The 20,746-nt window shown below is 42.0% G+C and overlaps 2 protein-coding genes across 3 annotated transcripts in view; one reads left to right on the top strand and one right to left on the bottom strand.

The window, feature by feature from the left end:
• The window catches only part of TUBGCP4 (tubulin, gamma complex associated protein 4), a 25,062-nt gene extending 19,817 nt beyond the window's left edge, over positions 1-5,245 (top strand). The window contains exons 12-15 of the mRNA XM_006831720.1: positions 1,671-1,848; positions 2,384-2,518; positions 4,258-4,374; positions 5,102-5,245. Coding sequence (XP_006831783.1) covers positions 1,671-1,848; positions 2,384-2,518; positions 4,258-4,374; positions 5,102-5,245 — 574 coding nt within the window. The remainder of the gene's footprint in view (positions 1-1,670; positions 1,849-2,383; positions 2,519-4,257; positions 4,375-5,101) is intronic.
• A 3,967-nt stretch (positions 5,246-9,212) lies between these two features.
• Positions 9,213-20,746, bottom strand: part of TP53BP1 (tumor protein p53 binding protein 1) — a 137,329-nt gene continuing 125,795 nt past the window's right edge. The window contains exons 22-28 of one of the 2 annotated variants that reach the window (XM_006831718.1): positions 19,176-19,367; positions 18,558-18,773; positions 16,590-16,805; positions 11,545-11,639; positions 10,624-10,823; positions 9,937-10,082; positions 9,213-9,400 (exon numbers count right to left, since the gene is read on the bottom strand). In XM_006831718.1, coding sequence (XP_006831781.1) covers positions 9,213-9,400; positions 9,937-10,082; positions 10,624-10,823; positions 11,545-11,639; positions 16,590-16,805; positions 18,558-18,773; positions 19,176-19,367 — 1,253 coding nt within the window. The remainder of the gene's footprint in view (positions 9,401-9,936; positions 10,083-10,623; positions 10,824-11,544; positions 11,640-16,589; positions 16,806-18,557; positions 18,774-19,175; positions 19,368-20,746) is intronic. The other variant, XM_006831719.1, reaches the window with a different exon arrangement.

Here is a 20,746-nt window from a genome sequence, read left to right as displayed (position 1 = left end):
ATGGGTCGGAACCGACTCGACGGCACTTAACAACAACAACAGTCTACATTGAGATTTCCCTCATTTCTTTGAAAAATGTCTTTTTATGGTTGTGTTTCTTCAAATCTGGATACAACTAAGGTCTACTATTTTGATTTGTTTGTTCTATAGAAATAATTTAAAAAACAAATAGAATCAAATTTTCTTCAGTAAGCCTGCCTAAGAACAAGCAACTATAGATAAGCTTCTCTTTTCATTTGTCTTCTCAGTACAGCTTCTCCCCCGAGTTAGCCCCCACGAACTTGCTGTGAGATAGGAGTTTGCTCTTTGGGCTTCAGGGACTGAGAACAGTCACCCTCCCTGGTCCATAACACTCTAATTACTGGAATACATAAGAATCTACCTCCATCCGTAATATATACATACAGACTAGCCATAAAATTACATCCCAGTACAAAAACAAGGACAATAATGTCCATCTGCCCATGTGATCCTCCCCAGCTACCTTACTTCTCTCACAAGGTAACCACTGTCTTAAATCTCATGTATTCTTTCTTTCCTTTTATATTCTCCCTGGTGTGGTGCTGTAAGATAATGCACTGGTCAGTTTGAGCTGTAAGGTTGATGGTTCAAATCCACCAGCCGCTCCTCAGAAACCCTATACAAGGCTGCTGTGAGTCGGAACCAACTCAGCGGCACTTAACAACAAAAGTATAATATGGATGTATTTGCTCTTAGTTATTTTAAGCATTATAAAAAAGGGGTGTCACGCTGTCTATAATCATCTAAGAGTGAATTTGTGTGTGTGTGTGTGTGTGTGAACTGAGTGATAGTTTACATGGGAGAACATTTTTTTTTTTACACCACCATTTCATTGCAATGATTACCATCTCCTCCGTGCATCATCATTGAACCATATTTGCTTCCCTTGTTTTTTTCCCTTTTTTGGGTGGGGTTGGGGGAATGTACATTCAGGAATATATAAGCATTTAAACATTCAAGAGGCACATTCTGCAAGTCTGCCTCCTGGCCACCAGCACTCATTCCCCTTCTTTCCATGAGTCTAGAGTCCTCAGCTGCTCCCTCGCTCCATGTCCCCATCTCTACCTCCATCTCTGATGTCGCTGCTTCTCTGGATAAGGTCCTGCATTCTAGTTGTGCTCTTCTCCCTTGATGGTCCCAGGGTCCTTTGTTTCTGGACTGTAAGATTAAGTACTCCCCCATTTTTTTTTTTACAAAACTTCTACCTTTACAGTTGTGACAGTCGCAATTAGTCATGGTAACAGTTATTCACTATTGAATCATAAAGATTTTATCCCCATCTCACTTCACCAGACCCATCTAGACAAGATGAAAACTATTCAGTGGGGGCTTTTATCTCCCCTACCCCACTCTTAAACTCCCTCTTGACAACTTGTAAGCCAGTCACTTCGGGCTTTTATCACCCCCAAGATTGACTTTTTAAAATTCCAAATCACATTGCAATTCATTTTGTTGTGTTGGATAGTTTGTAAGTCATTCATTTGGGCTGTTCTGTCATATTCCATTGTGTAAATAAACCACAGGTTAGTTGTCTACATCTCTAGCCATTCTTTTCTTCCTGCCTTTTTAAAGTAGAAGTAGATGGCATAAAGGTGTAGGGTCTCTTCTGAGGGTGGGGTGATCTCAAACAGCCTGACATCTCTGCCCAGGTACAATGTTGTTTTCAAGTATTTGCTGAGTGTGCGCCGGGTACAAGCTCAACTGCAACATTGCTGGGCCCTGCAAATGCAGCGAAAGCACCTCAAGTCCAACCAGACTGATGCAGTCAAATGGCGCTTACGAAATCACATGGCATTCTTGGTGGATAATCTTCAGTACTATCTCCAGGTCTGTACTGAGGGATGAGTAGAGTTCTGTAAGGAGTATGACAAGCAGTTGATGGGCTGGCAGGAGGCACTGCAGCCCTGCATTTGGTATAATGTTGAGGTTGGAGAACATACGGGGACTATGTGTCTAGGTGTGTGTCTTGGGGGAGTTTTAGAGGAAAGTGAAAATAAATGGATGAAGGAGAATAAGGAATAGGCTCTTTATCAGCATTCATTACTGTTGTTGGACCATCATTTTTATAGTTTGCTTAACTTCTGGAGTCTGACAGGATTTAAGCAAGTCAGTTGGTAGAGGGGATGTGGCATGCATGAATTGGGTTAAAGGAGGTCTGCCAAGATAACAGAGGTTATTTGGACTTAGGCAAATAATTTTCTGCAAAGCAAGGCAAAATTAGGGTGTATCTGGTCAACCTTAAAGTGGCTTGGTTAGGAGGAAGATAAGAGGGGGCAGAAATGTTCTCCATCCTGTCAGGCTTCTCATTTGTCCTGAGTAATGAGATTATGCAAAGTGCTAAAATTAGGTAACTGTCTACCAGGTGGATGTGCTGGAGTCTCAGTTCTCACAGCTGCTTCATCAGATCAATTCTACCCGAGACTTTGAAAGCATCCGATTGGCTCACGACCACTTCCTGAGCAATTTGCTGGCTCAGTCCTTTATCTTGCTGAAACCTGTAAGTAGGGCCGATTGGTGTCTTCAGGCTGCTTCTAGCACTATTCCCTGGTACTCTTTGAGTTGAAAAGATATGGAACTATTCTTAAGTAATTGTTCAATCCCCACTTTAAAGCATTTTAAACAACTTAAAAAGCAAAATTTAAAGGGGAACTTAAAGGTCTTAGAACATTACATAATCAAGGGTAGTGAGCAACTATAGACATGTACCATAAGGAAGGATTTAAATTAAAAATCTTTCTTATACCACAGGTAGACTACAAAGCATACAGAAATATTTTTAGAAACCGCTGGACCAGGATAGATGAGTTTTGAAAGGTGTTTTCACACGACAACTGGAGTAGTGGTGGTGGTTGCAATGGTCATAGTGTGTGGCACCTTCATTTAGGGTAGTCAGTATAAAACTGGGCTGTACAATGGAGTCATTTGGGGGACTTTTCAAAATCTGAGACCCAGACCACCTAGTCTCTGGAATGGGATCCAGGCATCAGTATTTTTCAAAGCTCACAGGTAGTTCCAATTTCAGGGTAAAAAGCAGAAGACTGAAATGCAATGCTCCCTTGTATGTTGTTGTTATGTGCCGTGTAGTCGGTTCCAACTCATAATGACCCTGTTCAGGGTTTCCAAGGCTGTAAATCTTTATGGGAGCAGAAAGCCTCATCTTTCTCCCGCGAAAAAGCTGGTAGTTTCGAACTGCTGATCTTGCGGCTCACAGCCCGATTCGTAATCACTACGCTACCAGAGCTCCTTTTGATCCTTGTATAGTTCTGTCTATAACAACTCATGCTTCACCTTTTGTGTGAATTGTTATCCTTGGTCATGCCACACCAGAACACTAGAGACTTCTCTTTTGTTCTGATATTTGGGGATATTTTTGCTACACCTAGTGAGTTCTGTAGGTACTGTTTCAAAGTGTTCTGTGAATTGAAAATAACTGAGAACCATTGTGGTAGGTAGAGTCCCAGCCTTGGTTGGCAAGACTACATCCTTGGAGGAAAGCAGAATATCAGAGCAAGTCCCATCAGTATCTGTTCAGTGTTTACTGTGTGCCAGGCCCTTGGGACAAAGACGTCGAAGTATAGCTCTTCCCTTAATGAGTTTACAGTCTAGTTGGAGAGGCAGAACACACACACATATAAAGCAGTTAACAATAAAGAAGGCCTGAAAAACTGTCAAGATAATGGAGAAATGGGGACTCACTAAAGGCTGTGGTGGGACGGGAATGCTTCACTAAGAGCACTGAACCGTTACCAAAGGGGAAAGTATCCAAGACTTCTGGTGTGGCACTGTGGGTTAATGGCTGGGGACTGCAAAGTCGGTTTGAACCGCAAGGTCGGTAGTTCAAGCTCACCAGTCGCTCCTAGGAAACCCTATACGAGGTCGCTGTGGGTCAAAAGCACTCAACAACATCCAAGTTACAGAAACCACACTAGATAGAGAGCCTGTAGGCAGGAACATACTCAGTGGGTCCAAGGAATGACAACTAGTTTAAGGTGGGTAGAATAGAGGTATGCAGAGGTGACAAAGAGAATGATAGCATTTTTGATAGGAAGGGGATTACACAAGTAGCTGGCACTTCCAATTTTGAGAGGCTGACAGAAGAATGGAAGGTGGCAATGTATAACTTAAAAATCAGATGTGGGAGAACATGTGGGAAATAAGCCAGTTCCCTAGGTTTCCCCAAATCTTTAATTTCACCAGTGCATTCCCTTCCTAATGCCAGCTCTGTTTCTTTGGTAGGTGTTTCACTGCCTAAATGAAATCCTAGATCTCTGTCATAGTTTTTGCTCGCTGGTCAGCCAGAACCTAGGCCCACTGGATGAGCGTGGAGCTGCACAGCTGAGTATTCTTGTGAAGGTGAGTCGGCCTGGCCATTTGAAGGCCATTTGAGATGTGCAGCCTTGTCAAAAAGGCTAGAGCTGGTTTGCCAATGGTGATTTCATGACCTTGCCCTCTGAGTCAATAAAGCATTTCCTCAATACATGCACACAGAAACAAGAGGATACAAAGATAAAAATGTTGATACCAGTTGATTTTGAAGCACATAATTATGTGCCACCTCCTTGCATTCAAAAATAGTTCTGCCTTGAATAGTTTATTTAAATATGCATTGGCTTAGTTTTATTTTCTTACTTCCTTTCTCCTTACTTCCTTGACTAACCCCTTATTTCACTGAGATTATAATTATCTGCCTGTAACAAAAACACTCAGGCTCTCCCAGACCCTGTACACAACAAAACACATTAATTTGAAACTAGCTGCTAAATTCCTACTGAGAATGAACACACAACTTTACATGAAGAGCACACACACAACTTTACATGACAAACACATGAAGAGTTCACACTACATGAAGCACACACTTCACGTGAAGAACATACTTTACATGAAGAGCACATTTTACATCAAGAGCACACAAAACTACTTGAAAAACACACAACTTACCATCAAGAGCACACCCACTTCACGTGAAGAACACACTTTACATGAAGAGCACACACACTTTATGTAAAGAACACACATACTTTACACAAAGAGCACTTGTGAGTTTAACAGGATGACAGCAGAGTTCTTCTCTTTACAGGGCTTTAGCCGCCAGTCTTCTCTCCTTTTCAAGATTCTTTCCAGTGTTCGGAATCATCAGATCAACTCAGATTTGGCTCAACTACTGTTACGACTAGATTATAACAAATACTACACCCAGGCTGGTGGAACTCTAGGCAGGTAGGCACAACCCTTGGGGAACTCAGTCAATGTTTTTGGTAGTTTTGTTTCTATCCAGGGTTGAAAGTTAGACTTTAGCTATTATCTAGTCCAAATACCCTCATTTTATAAGCAGAGGCACTAAAGCTAAGACAGAAAAAGGGTTTTTTTAAATAAAAGGAGCCCTGGTGGCCCAGTGAATTAGGTGCTTGGCTGCTAATCAGAAGGATCATGGTTTAAACCCATCAGCTGCTCCATAGGGATTAGGGTTGGACACGCTGTATGTGTGTATGGGGGGGTGGGGGTGGGCAGTTCTACTCTGTCCTACTGGGTGGCTTTGAGTTGGAATCGACTCTGTGGGAAGGCATCATTTTCTAGTACAATCATCATGGTAAAATAACACAACACCTGGCAATGACATGGGTTTTCTTTCCTAAGCTGTGTGTTGCTACCTGGGAGCCAGTGTGGCTTCAAGTCCCAATTCTGACATTAACTAGTTGTGCAGCTTTACCTCGCTGACTCCCAGCTTCCTCATCAATGAAAGACTTTTAAAAATCTAAGTGTGAGATTTAGTAGAAGTGGGCAACATAAAAAAGTTGCTTCAGCTCTGCTACTTTCATCCCCACATAGAAAAGCACTTGGTTGTCCCATCTTTTTACTCAAGCATGTTCTTTTTAAGAGATTATAGCAAGAGTTTACAAAACTGTCTTTTTTTCCTCTCAAACTATCTTTTGAGGTTTAAAATGACAAACTAAATTGCTCTGATCCATATTTCTTTGAAGACAATCTTGGAGAAGCATGATACTTAATGAGGTTTGTTTTTTTTTCCCCTTGTAGTTTTGGGATGTGAAATTTTCTGTGTATAAACCAAAATGACAATCAGTCTCACCCCATTTCCAAGTCAGAGAAGATTCAAAACAGCATCTCATTTTCTAGCCTGTCACCAAATGTCTGCAGCCTAGAGAGGAGTCTATCTTTTCTCCTAGGACAATTACTGAATATCTAGAGGTACAAGCCATCCCCATTATCCCCATGTGGGAGGGGTCTGCCACACCTCAGGAGTTCATGCTTCATCCACAGAGGAGACATGTTGAGTCAGGTATTCCTTGCTGGCCGTGCAAGTTGCCTGTGCTACATCTGGAACATTTGTTGGATATGTCCATTTATTCAGCAGTCATTTATTGAGACCTTACTATATGTACCTAGAGACTAATCAAACTGTGGAAGATACAACAGTAATAAACATGGATCAGAAAGGTAACTAACTACTTTGTGGCTCATTTGTAAAAAAGGAATTGTAAACAGTCCCTAGGTTATGCTATTTATATAGGAGTACAAGCCCACAGTGAGAAACCAACCATCATAAAGTATTTTATATTAAAAATGAGAGTTTCAGACAATGGTTTGTAATAACAAATGGACACTACTTTGAGACATGCATCAAAACATACTACTGCTGTGTTATTATGTTAAAGATACTTTTGTATATCCTAGTTTGGCTCTGTAGGGTCAGTACTAGACTGCTACCCATAAGGTAGCATAAGGTAGTTCAAAGCCACCAGCTGCTCTCCTTGGAAACTGTTCAAGGTTGCTGTGAGTCGGAACTGATTAAGTGGCACTTGATGATATAATACTACGATACAAATATTTGACTGGCTGACGTTACATATGAACTGTACATAACTGTTCAGACTTGTACAAATTCGACTTAGGAACAGAACTCATTCATAATGCAAGCACTGGACTGCAAACCACAAAGTCTATGGTTCAAGCCCACCAGCCACTCCATGGAAGAGAGATGAGAGTGTGTTCCTTTGAAGATTTAGAGCTTCAGAAACCCTATACAGGGCTGCTATGAGTTAGAATGGAACCAACTTGGTGGTACTAAAGAGGTAGGATGGTAGAATCAGAACGGACACTTAACAACAAGAAGGAGTAAGGATTAAGAATGCCCCTGCTGTAGTAGCGGGTGTGACTCAAGTCACCACTCTTAGTTTTCCTTTGGGGCATGGTCTGAGTCCAGTACAAAGAACTACTTTGGCAAAGTTCGCGCTGTTGCTCTTGGGTCTTGTTTCTGGCTCATCATATCGGATCTCCAGTTCTTGAGACTTGTCATCTATCACCTGACCTGAGTCACCAGCTCCCACAGCCTCATGCATCAACAGCCTGTCGTCTGGACTGTCAGTTTGGGTTCCTCAGCTCCTAAGGATGCATGGATTAGAAGAATCCTTCAGGCTGACCTCTGAACTACGGATTTGGAACTTGCCAGTCTCCACAATTGTGTGAACCATTTCCTTGACAGTTGTAAGTTCTGTGAGATGTTAAACAGAGTGTTGCAGAACCCTGGGACAGGAGGGAGGGGAGGAGTAGTGATAGGTAGGTATTAAGGAATTGTGGTATGACATGTTGAAAGGAGTCCTGGTGCCATAGTACGTTACAAGTTGGGCTGCTAACTGCAAGATCAGCAGTTAAGAATCCACCAACTGCTTCGAGGTAGAAGATGAGGCTTACTGCTCTTGCTCCCTTAAAGACGGATAGCCTTGGGAACCTTGTATAAGGTCACTATGGTCAGAATTGACTGGACAGCACACTACCATCACCAGAAGATGTTGGAAATCAACATCTTTAACCTCCACCTCATAGGGACCAGCCTGTGCTGATCTTTCCAGAAGAAATAATTCATGCGCACAGATTATTTTTCTTCCTTCAGGAGATTTGAGTTTTCCACTCAAGAATATTCAAAACTGTGAATTAGAAATTTTGCCAATAATTTCTAATTTTCCTGAAATTCTTATTTCAGACTGATAAATGGGTTAAGTCTAGTTAATGAAAATGTATTTCAAGTACTTCTCTTTCCCAAGAAATGGTCATTAAGAAAAACTTGAGGTCAAACTACCAGCTTTCCAATTCTGAAAGCTACAAACCCAATTATCCCTATGCGTGGTGGTATGACCCAAAATAAATATTCATTGAAAAACCCTCTCTAAACATACAAAGAATGCATTGTACAGGCCTCAGTTTATGACCACTGAATCTGGTCCTCTGCTCACTGTACACCTTTCCTCCCTACTGTTACCAGCTAAGGCAGCCCCTTCCACTGCTAGGGCTGGCAACTAGAACCTGCTACCTGTTTTTATAAAATCTTATTGAAACACAGCCACAATCATTTATTCCACAATCATTTATTATTACTTACGGCTGTTTTCAAGCTACAACAGCAAAAGCGAGTAGTTACAACAGACCAAATGGCCCACAAAGCCTAAAATACTATCTAATAGCCCTTTACAGAAAAAAAAAAATGTTGACCTCTGCTTTAGAAACTGAGTGAATGTGAAGATGATGCTGTGGATAAGGAAGGAATGGCTTCCAGCAACTCCAATGGTGATGATAAACTACTGGACCTCTCTAGCTAGAGCTTTTAACATTTCAATTGCTCTCACCTTTATTCTTGGAGAAAGTTATTACAGCAGTTAATCCTTTTTCCTCTCCAGCTCTAAAATTTGTTGGTGCATTCAGCTAGAGACATTGTCTTTAAACTGTCAGTAAACTTACAAGTGCGCGCCCTATTCCACTCAACTTTTGTCATAACTATTAATCTGGGCTCTCACCTATTTTAAAATCAAGTGTTTAGAAGTACAGAATTTTAGATATTCTAGTAAAACCTTTTGGCAATTAAAATGTCACAGAAACTTTAAAAATTCACCCCTTAATAGGTGCTCTGCTAAAGTGAACAAGCCAACTGAAAGCCTCAGAGAAGGTACTACATCTTGTCTTGGGGTTTGTTCTGAGATTAAGCTCAAAGAATTGGATAAAGAACTCCCAGTTATTACAACCAAAGAGATTCAACATTTATTTTATCATAAAAGTCCAGCAAATAAAACTATATACAAGATCCATGCAAGGAATCCAGTTACACACAAGACACATTTAAAACCTGGTTAAAACACAATCTTCACAACAGCAGGGAATAAAACCGGTAAGACCAAATATCTTTAGTGAGAAACATAATCGTGCTTGTATTTTGGGTGCTGTTTGAATCCAATCCTACCCCCAACAATGAGGCACTGGATCACCCACTCTTGTGACACCACAGGCAACCGCAAAGCTTCTGCACACTTCAGCACTGAGGCTGGGCATGAAGGATCTGTCACCACCACGTCAAATACCCCTAAAGCAATATCTGTAAGAATGGGAGAAATGGAATGAGGAAAAGAAATGCAATTCAGCCCTCCATTAAAAGAAAAACTATGATGTGGCACTGCAGGGTAATACAGTGGGCCATAAGGTCAGTTTGAACCACACAAGGTTGGTGGTTCAAACCCACCAGCCTTCCTCGGAAATCCTATACAGACAGGGTCACTATGCATCAGAACTGACTTGAGGGCACTTAGTAACAATGCCCTTTAGCCAATACATCCACCGTGATCAAGCTAAAGCCCTTTTATGCCTAACTTCATGTTATGATCATGATCAAAAGCGGAAAGCTATCACTATATGCTGGCCTTGTAGAAAAGCTTAGCAAACACACCACTGAAAACCAGTAGAAGAGTAAGTCGGATGCTCAATTTATATTGGCTCATCTCTTGAATGTGGTACTTTTCTTCTCTCAGAAACATGGATAAGGTCAGCCTATTAGGGTTGAGACAGACCACAAGGACATCCTTGGAGTACACACACATGCATGCGTGCACATATACACACACACTTTTCAGGTACCTTTGTTATGGGCACTTGAGTGATGCTGCTTGACAGAGGCTGCCCCTCCAGTCATGAGGATTTCAGACCAGAGCTCCAGAAAGTTTTGTTGTTGATCTGATACCAAGAGTACCTTCAAATTCTGGAAAGGGTTTTCTCGGGGTTGCCTATGAGAAAGCCAGAGACCTAACAAGTTGGAATTCGAAGGACTTAGCATGACAGGTAATATTCAACAAAAAGCCTCTTTGCAAAGAGGCTCAAGTATATCTGAATGTTTGCAGAATTAAGTCTTGTATTACGGCACCCATACTCCTCCCACCTCAAGCTCCCCTCCTTCGTGAATGATCACCAGAGGGCATGGGAACCCTTCTGACTTCCATATTTGTCCTGGGGCATTAGTAATCCAAATCATATCCTGGAGCCTGTATTGTTTTATAGTCTTGCTTGAAACTTGGTTCCCTAACCTTACAGGTTGAAAATACTGAATCTATATACAAATCCTCACACATTTTCAAAAGGTCTCAAACAATACATCCTAGGGAAATAAACTAGGTGAACTGCTGAAATTATTTCATATCCATTCAGATTCTGTAATTTACCCTTTGTTAGTTGCCGTTTCTGTAACACTTGTTCTCGCACCTGATTTCTCCACTCCAAAAGCTTGCTGTCTTCCTGTCTACATAGTTCTAAATGAGATCTCAAACTCACCAATCCAGAATTCTTTGCTCCTCAAGGCTGTACCCAGCTGGCAACAAGTAATTGTGGTAATTCTGGAGCTGGTTGGCATGGCAACTGTCATGGACCCAGACATGAGACACACAGGGAATCCCACTGGCAAGGCACAGGAAGTACTTCCGGGTTCGACAATGCTGATCCGCAATTAGAAGACACTGGTAGGCTGTGTTACACTAGAAGAAAGAGATGGAGACTATGGATCTGGAGACTTCTATGGAAAGCCCCCTGAAGAGCAGCCCTAATGAGCTATAGAGAACAGGATCTGAAGTCTTCCAAGTGCTATCCAAAATGTGATTCAGCTGTCCTGCCAAGCAAGGTTCCTAACCTAGCTCAAAGACTCATATGGGTTCCCTAGACATCTCCCTGCCTCACCTACAGCTTTCTAGAGGCCTAACTCCTTAAAAACCGTTTCAAGTTGATTCTAACTCATAACCACCTTAAAGGACATGACAGAACTGCCCCAGAGGTTCTCTGAGACTGTACATCTTTATGGAAGCAGACTGCCACAGCTTTCTCTGAGTGGCTAGTGGGTTTGAACTACCAACCTTTCACTTAGCAGCTGAGTGCTTTAACTGCATCACCAGGGATCCTAAATCCTCAAGGGATAACCAAGTCACATTATTTCAGGCTAAGAATCAGCAACTTTAATCACGATTTCTACAAAACAAATTTCTATCTGTTTTTGTCCCAGCAACAGAACCAGTGCCCTTAATTAAGTCAAGGTTCTAACATAATAAAAATCCTATTTCATACAATAACTTCCTGGCAATTTCCCAGTTTTGAGACATGGCTACTTTACCCAACCTTCCCTGAGCCCTCTTCGGCTTCTTCTCAGTACAGTAAATGAACTCTTCTCATTGCCACTCAGAGAGGCTATGTGAAGAAACTCCTCACCTGGGCTTCATTGAAGTCTTCAAGGATATAGCCAGCTCCTGCTCGAAGCTGGGATTCTGTATACTGCTTGTTGAAGGGAGGTATTTCTAAAAATTCTATATAAAAAAACAAGTAACCAAGATCATCAATAATTACTCCTGGTTGCCTTCTCATTTGCTACTTTATGCCTGGCTTCTTACTATTCCCTTTCCCACTCCCCATTTCCTATCTCCACCAGCAATGTGTCCCAAAGATAAGGTCAAGGGCCTCCCCATGGGTCAGAAAGAGATCTATCTTGTGACTTATAGAATGCTGCCAAAAGAAGGACAAGAGCGGGAAGGATGGGCATGATGAGGAATGCAAGTACACCCTAGACCTACAAGCAGCAAAGGTTCTTGAAAGAGCTGCATTAACTAAGACTTTCAGTCATGGGACTATTCAGAGGGACGGACACACTCCTTCCCACAGTGATGTATTCCAATTCCAGTAACTATTACCCAGTCAAAAAGTTTTTCCTTACATCTAATCTCTCCTGCTAACAAACTCAGCCCATTTCTTTTAGCTCTGTCTTCTGTGAAAATGAATAGCTGATCAGCACTTTTTATAATTAGCCTTGAAAATTCCCCTTTATCAGTATTTTTTACCCCTTGTACACTAACATTTTGAATGCTCAAAGTTATGTTTTTTTGTTTTTATTGAAAATTAATTTAAATGAAGGTTAGCCAGAAAATCTGCTTTCAACCTTTTCATGGAAAACTATCTACCTTTGATGATCTTGAAGTACCTCAGGACACTGAACATCAATGACTGCGCTACAGTCTTGAGGGTGAAGCAGAAGATATGAGAGATGAGGCTGAAGCTGTAATGACCCTAGGCAATTACAAATTGCTTCTTTTGACCAAATAGCTAATTTGAGCTTGTTTCTTGTCATCTGCTTCTCTCATATATAAATAACACATTTAAAAAAAGAAAGAAAAAGAAAAGCAAGACATTAGAGATTTTAATTAATTAGGTGTTCTGGGAAATTACATTTTAATTAATTGAAATTTTATCACAAATAAAAAACTCATCACAGAAACTTCAACACAGACCACTCCCTCTCCCTCATGCATTGTGATAAATGCTGGGAGAACAGACACCCTTGCAGAGGTGGTCCCTCCATCTGGTGCCCTCCTTCCCACTGAAGCGTCTTTCTTACACCTTTGTATAGGTCTTATTTTTCCAGCCTATTCATTTTATTTAAGGAGCTCTGGTAGCGTAGTGGTTACGAATCGGGCTGCGAACCACAAGGTCAGCTGTTCGAAACTATCAGCTATTGCGCGGGAGAAAGATGAGGCTTTCTGCTCCTGTAAAGATTTACAGCCTCGGAAACCCTGTACAGGGTCGCTATGAGTCGGAACCAACTCCACGGCACGTAACAACAACAATATTCATTTTACTGTTTTTTCTTGATTCAGAATCCACATTCTTCTCAAAATGTTTCTCAAAATGTGAAAACCCAAAATGTTTAGTCATATAGGAACTCTAAATAGTCATAAGAAACCTAAGACATAACAGGGCTAATTCCCAGCTTTGGCCTACCATCCTTTTAACTGGCTTCAGTATATGCTACCACAGACTTCAGTATCAAGATGACGGCTGAGGCACTGCTGACGCCCTGCATGGCGCTGTTATTTTTCTCAAAACATACTTTATGTCTGCTTACTCCAGTGGTGTCCAATCCTGGCCTGCTTCCATGTTAATCACCATTTGTATTTCCTTGCATTTGGGTAATCAAATAATTATCCTATGTAGACAGTCCATTTCTCTAATTTAAAAAATTTAATTCCATTTTCTTCACTTTTGAGATATGAGCAGCCCTAACCAACTAGAGTCTATAATGAACAGGCTGCTAATTCCACCATCCCAAATCAAGGATGAAGGCACTAAATAAACCCAACTGCAAACTCAAGTCCTGTGGCAGATGGGTCCCTCATGTATGTCCAACCCAATAAGACTGAGTACCATATTAACTCATTAATATATCTGTAAGATGCACTCATATATTTTACTGAGCTCCTGGTTATAAACAATCTCAGGTTCCCATTTATCTTTTTTTTTTTTTTAAGTATTTTATTGTGAATTATGATAGTTTACATGGGAGAACATTTGTTTTACATTCATTCTATCATACATCGTATCATTGCCATGGTTACAATCCCCTCCATGTCATCAACCGACCAAAGGGTATACTCTGCAAGCCTGCCCCCTACGCTATTCCTGCCCCTCCCCCCCTTAAGTCTTCAGCACACAGTCGCTCTCCCTCTCTAGATCTAAAGTCCCCAGCTGCTCCATTGTTCCCCGTCATTGTCTCTGCCTCCATCTCAGGCATCACTGCTTCTCTGGGTCCTATTTATCTTTAAGACTATCATAGTTTCCTAAAAACTAATTCTGTAGAGAACTGGTTTAATATAGATATCTTCAACCTTCTGTAAGACTCAACACTTTTTAAAAACTTTTTATTTGTGAATTGGGCTAAAGTTTACTAAGCAAATTGGCTTTGCATTCAACAACTCATATATATTGTGCTTTGTGACATTGATCGCAATCCCCACAGCACTCTTCATTTCCTCCCTCTGTTTACCATCACTGTTTGTCTTCCTTTCTGATCCCTTCCAGCCTTCTGAGCTTAATCCCCAGGCAAATGCTGCCTTTTAATCTCCTATGGTGGGGTGTTCTAGGGAAACAATAATGCTAACAATAGTATTACTGTTTACCTTATAGGCCTGTAGTGTTTGGCTAAAATTGAGTCATACGAGTGAGTTCAGTTCCTGGTGTAAGTGACAACTATGGGCCTTCACCTCAGGGGTTCCACTAGTCTCTATCAAACCAGTAAGCCTGATCTTTTATATAATTTTGGGTTTTGTTCCACCTTTTCCTCCCGTTCTATCCACAGCAGTCAATAGTGGTAGCCAGGGACATTTTGGTCTCAGGGTCATGGAGACTGGGGTTAACATGGTTCATTACCCTTTGGACTAATTGTTTCCCTGCATCTTTGATTTTCTTCACTCTGCTTTGCTTTGGACAGGGAGAGCCCAATAGTTGTACCTTAGATAGCTGCTCACAAAGCTTTTAAGACCCCTGTTACTCCTCTCTGTGAGCATTTTCATATGCCAAAAAATTGCTGCTAGGGCAGTGTCCAAGGATGCATGAGCCAATCACAAAGTAGACACATTCACCAGAACCATACTGTCTAACAGAAACCTGGAGCTCCTTTCTAAAAACTTGTTCAAATCCTTTTACTTGTTACAGGGTGGGATTTAAAACATTTGCTGTATAAGCAAAGGGGGAATCGAGGGAATTTTATGAATAGGGTTTCTTAGGTCTCATACAGGCTAACAGATTTTTTAAGGAATCAACCTGCATCCTACACCAAAGTCTGCTTTCATGACTGCCTGATCAAGCAACAGTATCTACAGAGCTGCCTTATAAGGTCTTGGCCTAGGGAGGGGCTAGGATGTTGGAGAATAAATGAGTCCAGCAATCATGAATGATGTTTTGATGACATACCTTCCCAGAAGCCTCAAGGGACTCCAAGTTATTACTTATTTGTGATTTAGGTGAACGTTTAGAGTAAATTCGTCTTCCAGTTAACAACTCAATATGTATTTTGCTTTGTGACATTCATTACTATCCCCACAATGTCAAAAATTATTTATAATTAAAGTAAAATTAAATTGTTGGCTAAGAAACTCATGTACCTTTTTGTTCATTGTACCTCTCTGTATTCTAAGGAGGCTTTATGTGCTGAAACTCTCACAGCCCAATGTCCCCAACTCAGGGCCCCTGCTCAGGGTTCTCTGTCTACGTACCTTCCAAATAACATAAACTATAATTCTAATTCCCTGATCACCCTCTCCCATGTCCTTGTACAAATCTCCACATGGTGTGGCTGGTGAGATAAGTGTTGTGAAGTTCATTAGGAAAGCCATTCATACACTTGAAATGCTAACCATCACAGATCTTTAGTGGTGCCAGTTTTATGATAACCTTGTTCTCTAAATCAATTCCCTAGTGAAGATTCAACATTAGTCAGAACTCAATAACTTGTAGAACATCTTTCCACCTGGGCTGTTAGCCTTTTTAGATAAATTTGGATCCCTGTAGCAGTTCGAAACTACCAGCTGTTCCGTGGGAGAAAGATGAGACTTTCTGCTCCTGTAAAGATTTAGTCTCAGAAACTCTGTACAGGGTCGCTATGAGTCGGAACCAACTTGACAGCACTAGACAACAACACCACCACACTTACAGTATACACTTGCATTTGCTCATTCTCCCTCCTAGATAATACACTTCTGAAGAGCTGGAGTCATGTTTACCTCTCCCCACTGCAGCCTTCACTCAAAAGCTAAGTAACAGACAACACAGAAAAGGAAGCATGAATTTAGTTGAAAGTTGAAAGAGGTGTAAGAGCTGAAAAGGCCCAGAATTTTGTCTCTAAAGTCACCCTGGGGTACTGGGCATACCCCATTCTTAAGTTTACAGACCTTAAGAAACTGAACCTAACCCCCAGATTGGTATGTTCAATCAGATGTCCCTAGAGCACAAATGGGGAGGCTGACAGGATATTTACAAACCTGGAAGACTTGGAGGATTACAGTAGGGAAAAATGAACATTGTGGTCTAGTCTCAAATCTACTGTTGCGTATGAAAATCAATACCTTAAAGCTTGTGTCTTCATCTGTAAAACAACTAATAAGATCTAGCTCCCTTCTACCTCATTTGTTGTTTGTTATTGTTAGGTGCCATCAAATCGGTACCCATAGCGACCTTATGCACAGCAGAACAAAACACTGCCCAATCCTGGGCACTGTTTAAAGGAACCAGTGATAGGAATTTTCTGAAAAATCTGTATTCCAATAAGCAGGATTTACAAGTTAGCTTGCACTTGACACTGACGAAAATCTCAGTTGCCATTTGCCCTCCTCCTCTACATTTTAAGGCAGTGGTGCGGGGTACACAGGCTCACAAAATGAATGGGAGGGAAAGAAATGCACATACGTCAGTGTCCCCACCCAGAACCTTACCTTCTTCTTCTTCACTGCTTCCTGAAGGACCATCTGGCAGTTTGGAGCGGCTGGTCAACTTGTCTGTGGTTGTGGCCATGGTGAGAAGAAAGGCATAGCCCAGAAACAAGGTCTTGTTAAGGGGCAAAGGCCCTCTCTGCTCTTCCAGGGCAGAGGGCTCAGCCATGTTGTCTCCACTCTCACAGGGGTTCACAAACTCGCCTGCCCCCACTACACCTGGGAAGGACAAAGGCACAGTGACTGGAGAGATACCACACTGCCTGTGCAAAGGCCCTGCAGCAAGCATAAGCTTCTGACAATGTCCCTGATGACATTTTTGGCACTATAAGCCAAAGAGCATTCCTAAGGTCAACTATTCAGAATGATCAGCAATCCAGGACCAAATTTCAAAGAAGGGGAGATTTTTATATTCATGGCACTGTACAGACATTGTGAGCCAAACCAAATATGTCTGTAGTCATCTGAAGAAAGGGGTGGCTCTAATACAAAGAATGGGTAAGAATGAAAAGTAGTAGAAGATCTTCAGTCCACTCCCTGTTACGCCCAGGATATGTGATCTATTGAAGCAACATTCAAAACATAACTTTTTAAATCACCAAATATCCCCAGCAGGCATCTCCCACCCTATCCGTGAGCCACCCTCACCAGAAAAGTACATAGGATACTTGGAAATAAAGTGTTTTATATGCTGATGGAGCCACAAGACAACCTACGTTTCCAACACCAGGGGTAGGTAAGTGAACCAGCCAGCTTAAGACTCCCAGAACACCCATGCTAAGAGTGCCCCAATAAAAGTCTTCTGCGAAGACAACAGACAGCTGACCTGGAAAAGCAGAATCGTCGGTTCATTAGGAGGCTAAAATGACAGACAGGTCATACCTCCCTAAAAGAAAACCAACAGCAAAAGAACAGCCTCAGAGGCAACATGATGCAGATGTGTAACCCGGACTGTGAAGTCAGACTTCCTGAGTCTGAATACTGGCTTACTTTATCATCATCAGCTAATTTTCCTACTTTTGCGTACCTTAGAGTCTTCACCTGGAAGAGAAATTCTAGCACCTATACTTCACAGGAATTATATTAGTATACACACAGCACTTAGTACTATGTCTCACACATCCAAGATAGCCAATAAATGTTTAATTATTATTGCTGGAGTCCTAGTGTGACACTGTAGGATAAACACTAGACTGCTAAGATCAACAGTTCAAACTCCTCAGAGTTAACCCTATACGGGTTAACTAGTTGGAACCGCCTTGACAACACCAACAAATTATTATTGCTGTTTTTAAGGATCCTGAAACACCGTAGAGGTGTTGGATAGATATGGAGATGATACACTGAAATACAGAGGAAATATAAGCTCTAGTGTCAGGTCAGTGTAACAATCAATGGAACTTTAGTGATTTGCTCACCTGAGTCATTTTAGAGCAGAAACTGAGCACTTTACCTCTATACCCCCAGAATTTAGTGGCTGAGTTAGGGTCATAGCAGAGAATGAACAGTAAATGGATTGAATACCTTCACATCAAACACGCAGGGACAGCAAAAGGGTTGTATGGATAACAGTTGGGGCTAGGGAGCACAGGCTGAGGGCCATGAGCACAGCGAAAGGGGAGCAGAATGCCCCCAGAAGCAAAAGAAGGTAAGTTAGCTACTTTAAATCTTTTTTAAAACATAATACTCTGCACACAATAAATACACACAATAAAACTAAAAAAAATAACACCACATAATACTCTTTGCCTCCTAGACCCCAGACAGGAGTCAACAACGGTCTGTGATGGAGTTCTGATCCAACCTACTCCCCCTGGACTCTGGCAGAACAATGGAGGTTAAAGAAGTGGGGTGCAGTGAGTCTACGGATCCCAGGTTCACAGCCAGGACAAAGGGTTCACTGCCACGTATTAGGCTTCATCTCTCCAGTAGCTGATGTCACATTACACTGTGGGGCATGGCAGAACTCACCAGGTTTCACAGTGGCAGACTTTCGGCCTCTCTTAGCAGGGGACCGTTCCTCTTCGGAAGTTATAAGTTTTCTTTTGCCTGAGAGAACACCCAGGGAGGCACGAGAGCTTTCTGTCATTTTACGGTTAGGAGTTGTGCTGCTGCTACTGGAGGCAGCGGGGGTGACCGGGGAGCTGATGTTACTGCGACGTTTCCGTTTTCCTTCCACCAAGTTATCTAGGGTAAAATAAGCCAAAGACTGGTAAATTCCCACAGCTGGAGACTCTGAACTCCAAGAATCTAGGCGGAGCCTGATCTAAATACCACCGCACTCTTTTCCCCACCTCCCATGGGTCAGGAAGCCTATTCTAAGGCCACCATGTGTTCTGTTGCAGTGTTAGCCATGAGTGATATGGTGTATGGTCCCCTGCAGAACTGAGGAGGCCAAAAGAGCCCTGAGGACTATTTAGTCCTAGGTAGGAAATACAGACAGGTAGTGGCTCCAGAAAAGATCAGCTCATCACCATCCAATAAGACACAAAGGGGAATAATAGTGAAGCATTAACAATTGCTCCAGAAACCACTCCTGCTACAAAGAAGGAATGGGTTGAGGGATTGTTCAGGAAGCAAAGGTCTTACCCAAGCTGATATCTGCTGCTTTGGTAAGGGGTGTTACTGCCTCATACGGGCCAAGGCCATACTGCTCTCTCAGTCTGTTGCCTTGCTCTAAGGACAAGATGACAGCCATTCGCTTATACCACTTCCGTTGGCCTTCCTTTTCAATGCTGTAGTACAGCTCCCCAGACTCCTTCCTATGGCCTTTCACCACTCCTGAGGGAAAAAGTTCACTGTTAATTTTAGGCTGCTAACACCCTCTCACCAGGGCTCTGCAGAACAGTTCGGAACCAGGAAATTCAGTGGACTGAGGGTTGTTGTTGTTAGGTGCCATCGAGTCAGTGCCTATATATATCGACCTTATGCACAGCAGAAGAAGATGAAGTTTGCCATCTTGGCCTCCAAGGAGCATCTGGCTGCACTTCCAAAATGGTCTATTTGTTCTTTTGGCAGTCCAAAGCACTTTCAATATTCTCCTCCAACACCATAACTCAAAAGCACCAATTCTTCTAGTTTTCCTTATTCACTGTCCAGCTTTCACATGCATATGAAGCTACTGAAAATATCATGCCTTGGGTCAGGCATAGCTTAGTCCTCAAGCTAACATCTTTGCTCTTCAAGACTTTAAAAAGGTCTTGTGCAGATCTGCCTAATGCAATACGTGATTTTTTTTTTTTAAAGGTCAAACCTTTTATTTTCTCAGTTGCTTATTAATTTGAGGCATTTTCAAAGCGTTTTGGAACTTCCTCTAGTGTCATTTCTAGCTTGTGCAAAAGTTAAAATCCAATTACCACATCACTATTATCTCTTGCTTATTTTCTCTATGTCTTCGTTTTTTTTCTTATCATGTATCGTTTCATTGCCATGGTTACAATCCCCTCCACACATCATCAACTCATCAACCAACCAAAGGGTATACCCCGCAACCTTGCCCTCCAGTCCTCAGCACACAGCCTCTCTCCCTCTCTGGGTTTAAAGTCCCCAGCTGCTCCATCTCTCCACGTCATCATCTCTGCCTTCATCTCAGGCATCACTGCTTCTCTGGGTAGGGTCCCACTCTCCGCTCTTCTTCTTTGATGGTCCCCAGGGACCTCCACTCCTAGATTGAAAAGTTAATCACTCCCCTCCTTGCTACAAAATGTCTACCTTTACATTTACAACCCTCACAATCAGTCCTGCTAACAATTATTCACTACTGTATCACAAGAGATCTATCCCCATCTCCTTTCATCAGTCCCATCAAGACAGACTGGATACTACTCAGTGGAGATTCTACCTTCCTTCATGCCCTCTGGAAAGCTTGTAAACCAGTCACTTCTTGCCTTTGTAGCCCTCCCCCTCCCCCCATTTTGGGTAGCCAATGTCCAAGTTGCCCATCCCTGTTTACTCTGTGAATGGAGGGGGTGGGAATGATCCTTGCTATAAAGATTTGTTTCCTCTTTTGAGCTACTACATCCATAGATGTAGGTCAAGTTCATCAAATTGTATTAGATTACTCATTTTTTCCTCTTCTTTCTTCTTCTAGTTGAGCTCTGATCATCCAGTCATTGAAGCCAGGTCAAGTGGGTATTATCTGCAAGTGTGGGTGTTCTTAT

Source organism: Chrysochloris asiatica, unplaced genomic scaffold (assembly GCF_000296735.1).
Source record: "Chrysochloris asiatica unplaced genomic scaffold, ChrAsi1.0 scaffold00004, whole genome shotgun sequence".
Taxonomy (NCBI): Eukaryota; Metazoa; Chordata; class Mammalia; order Afrosoricida; family Chrysochloridae; genus Chrysochloris; species Chrysochloris asiatica.
This window is presented reverse-complemented; position numbering and strand designations above follow the sequence as displayed.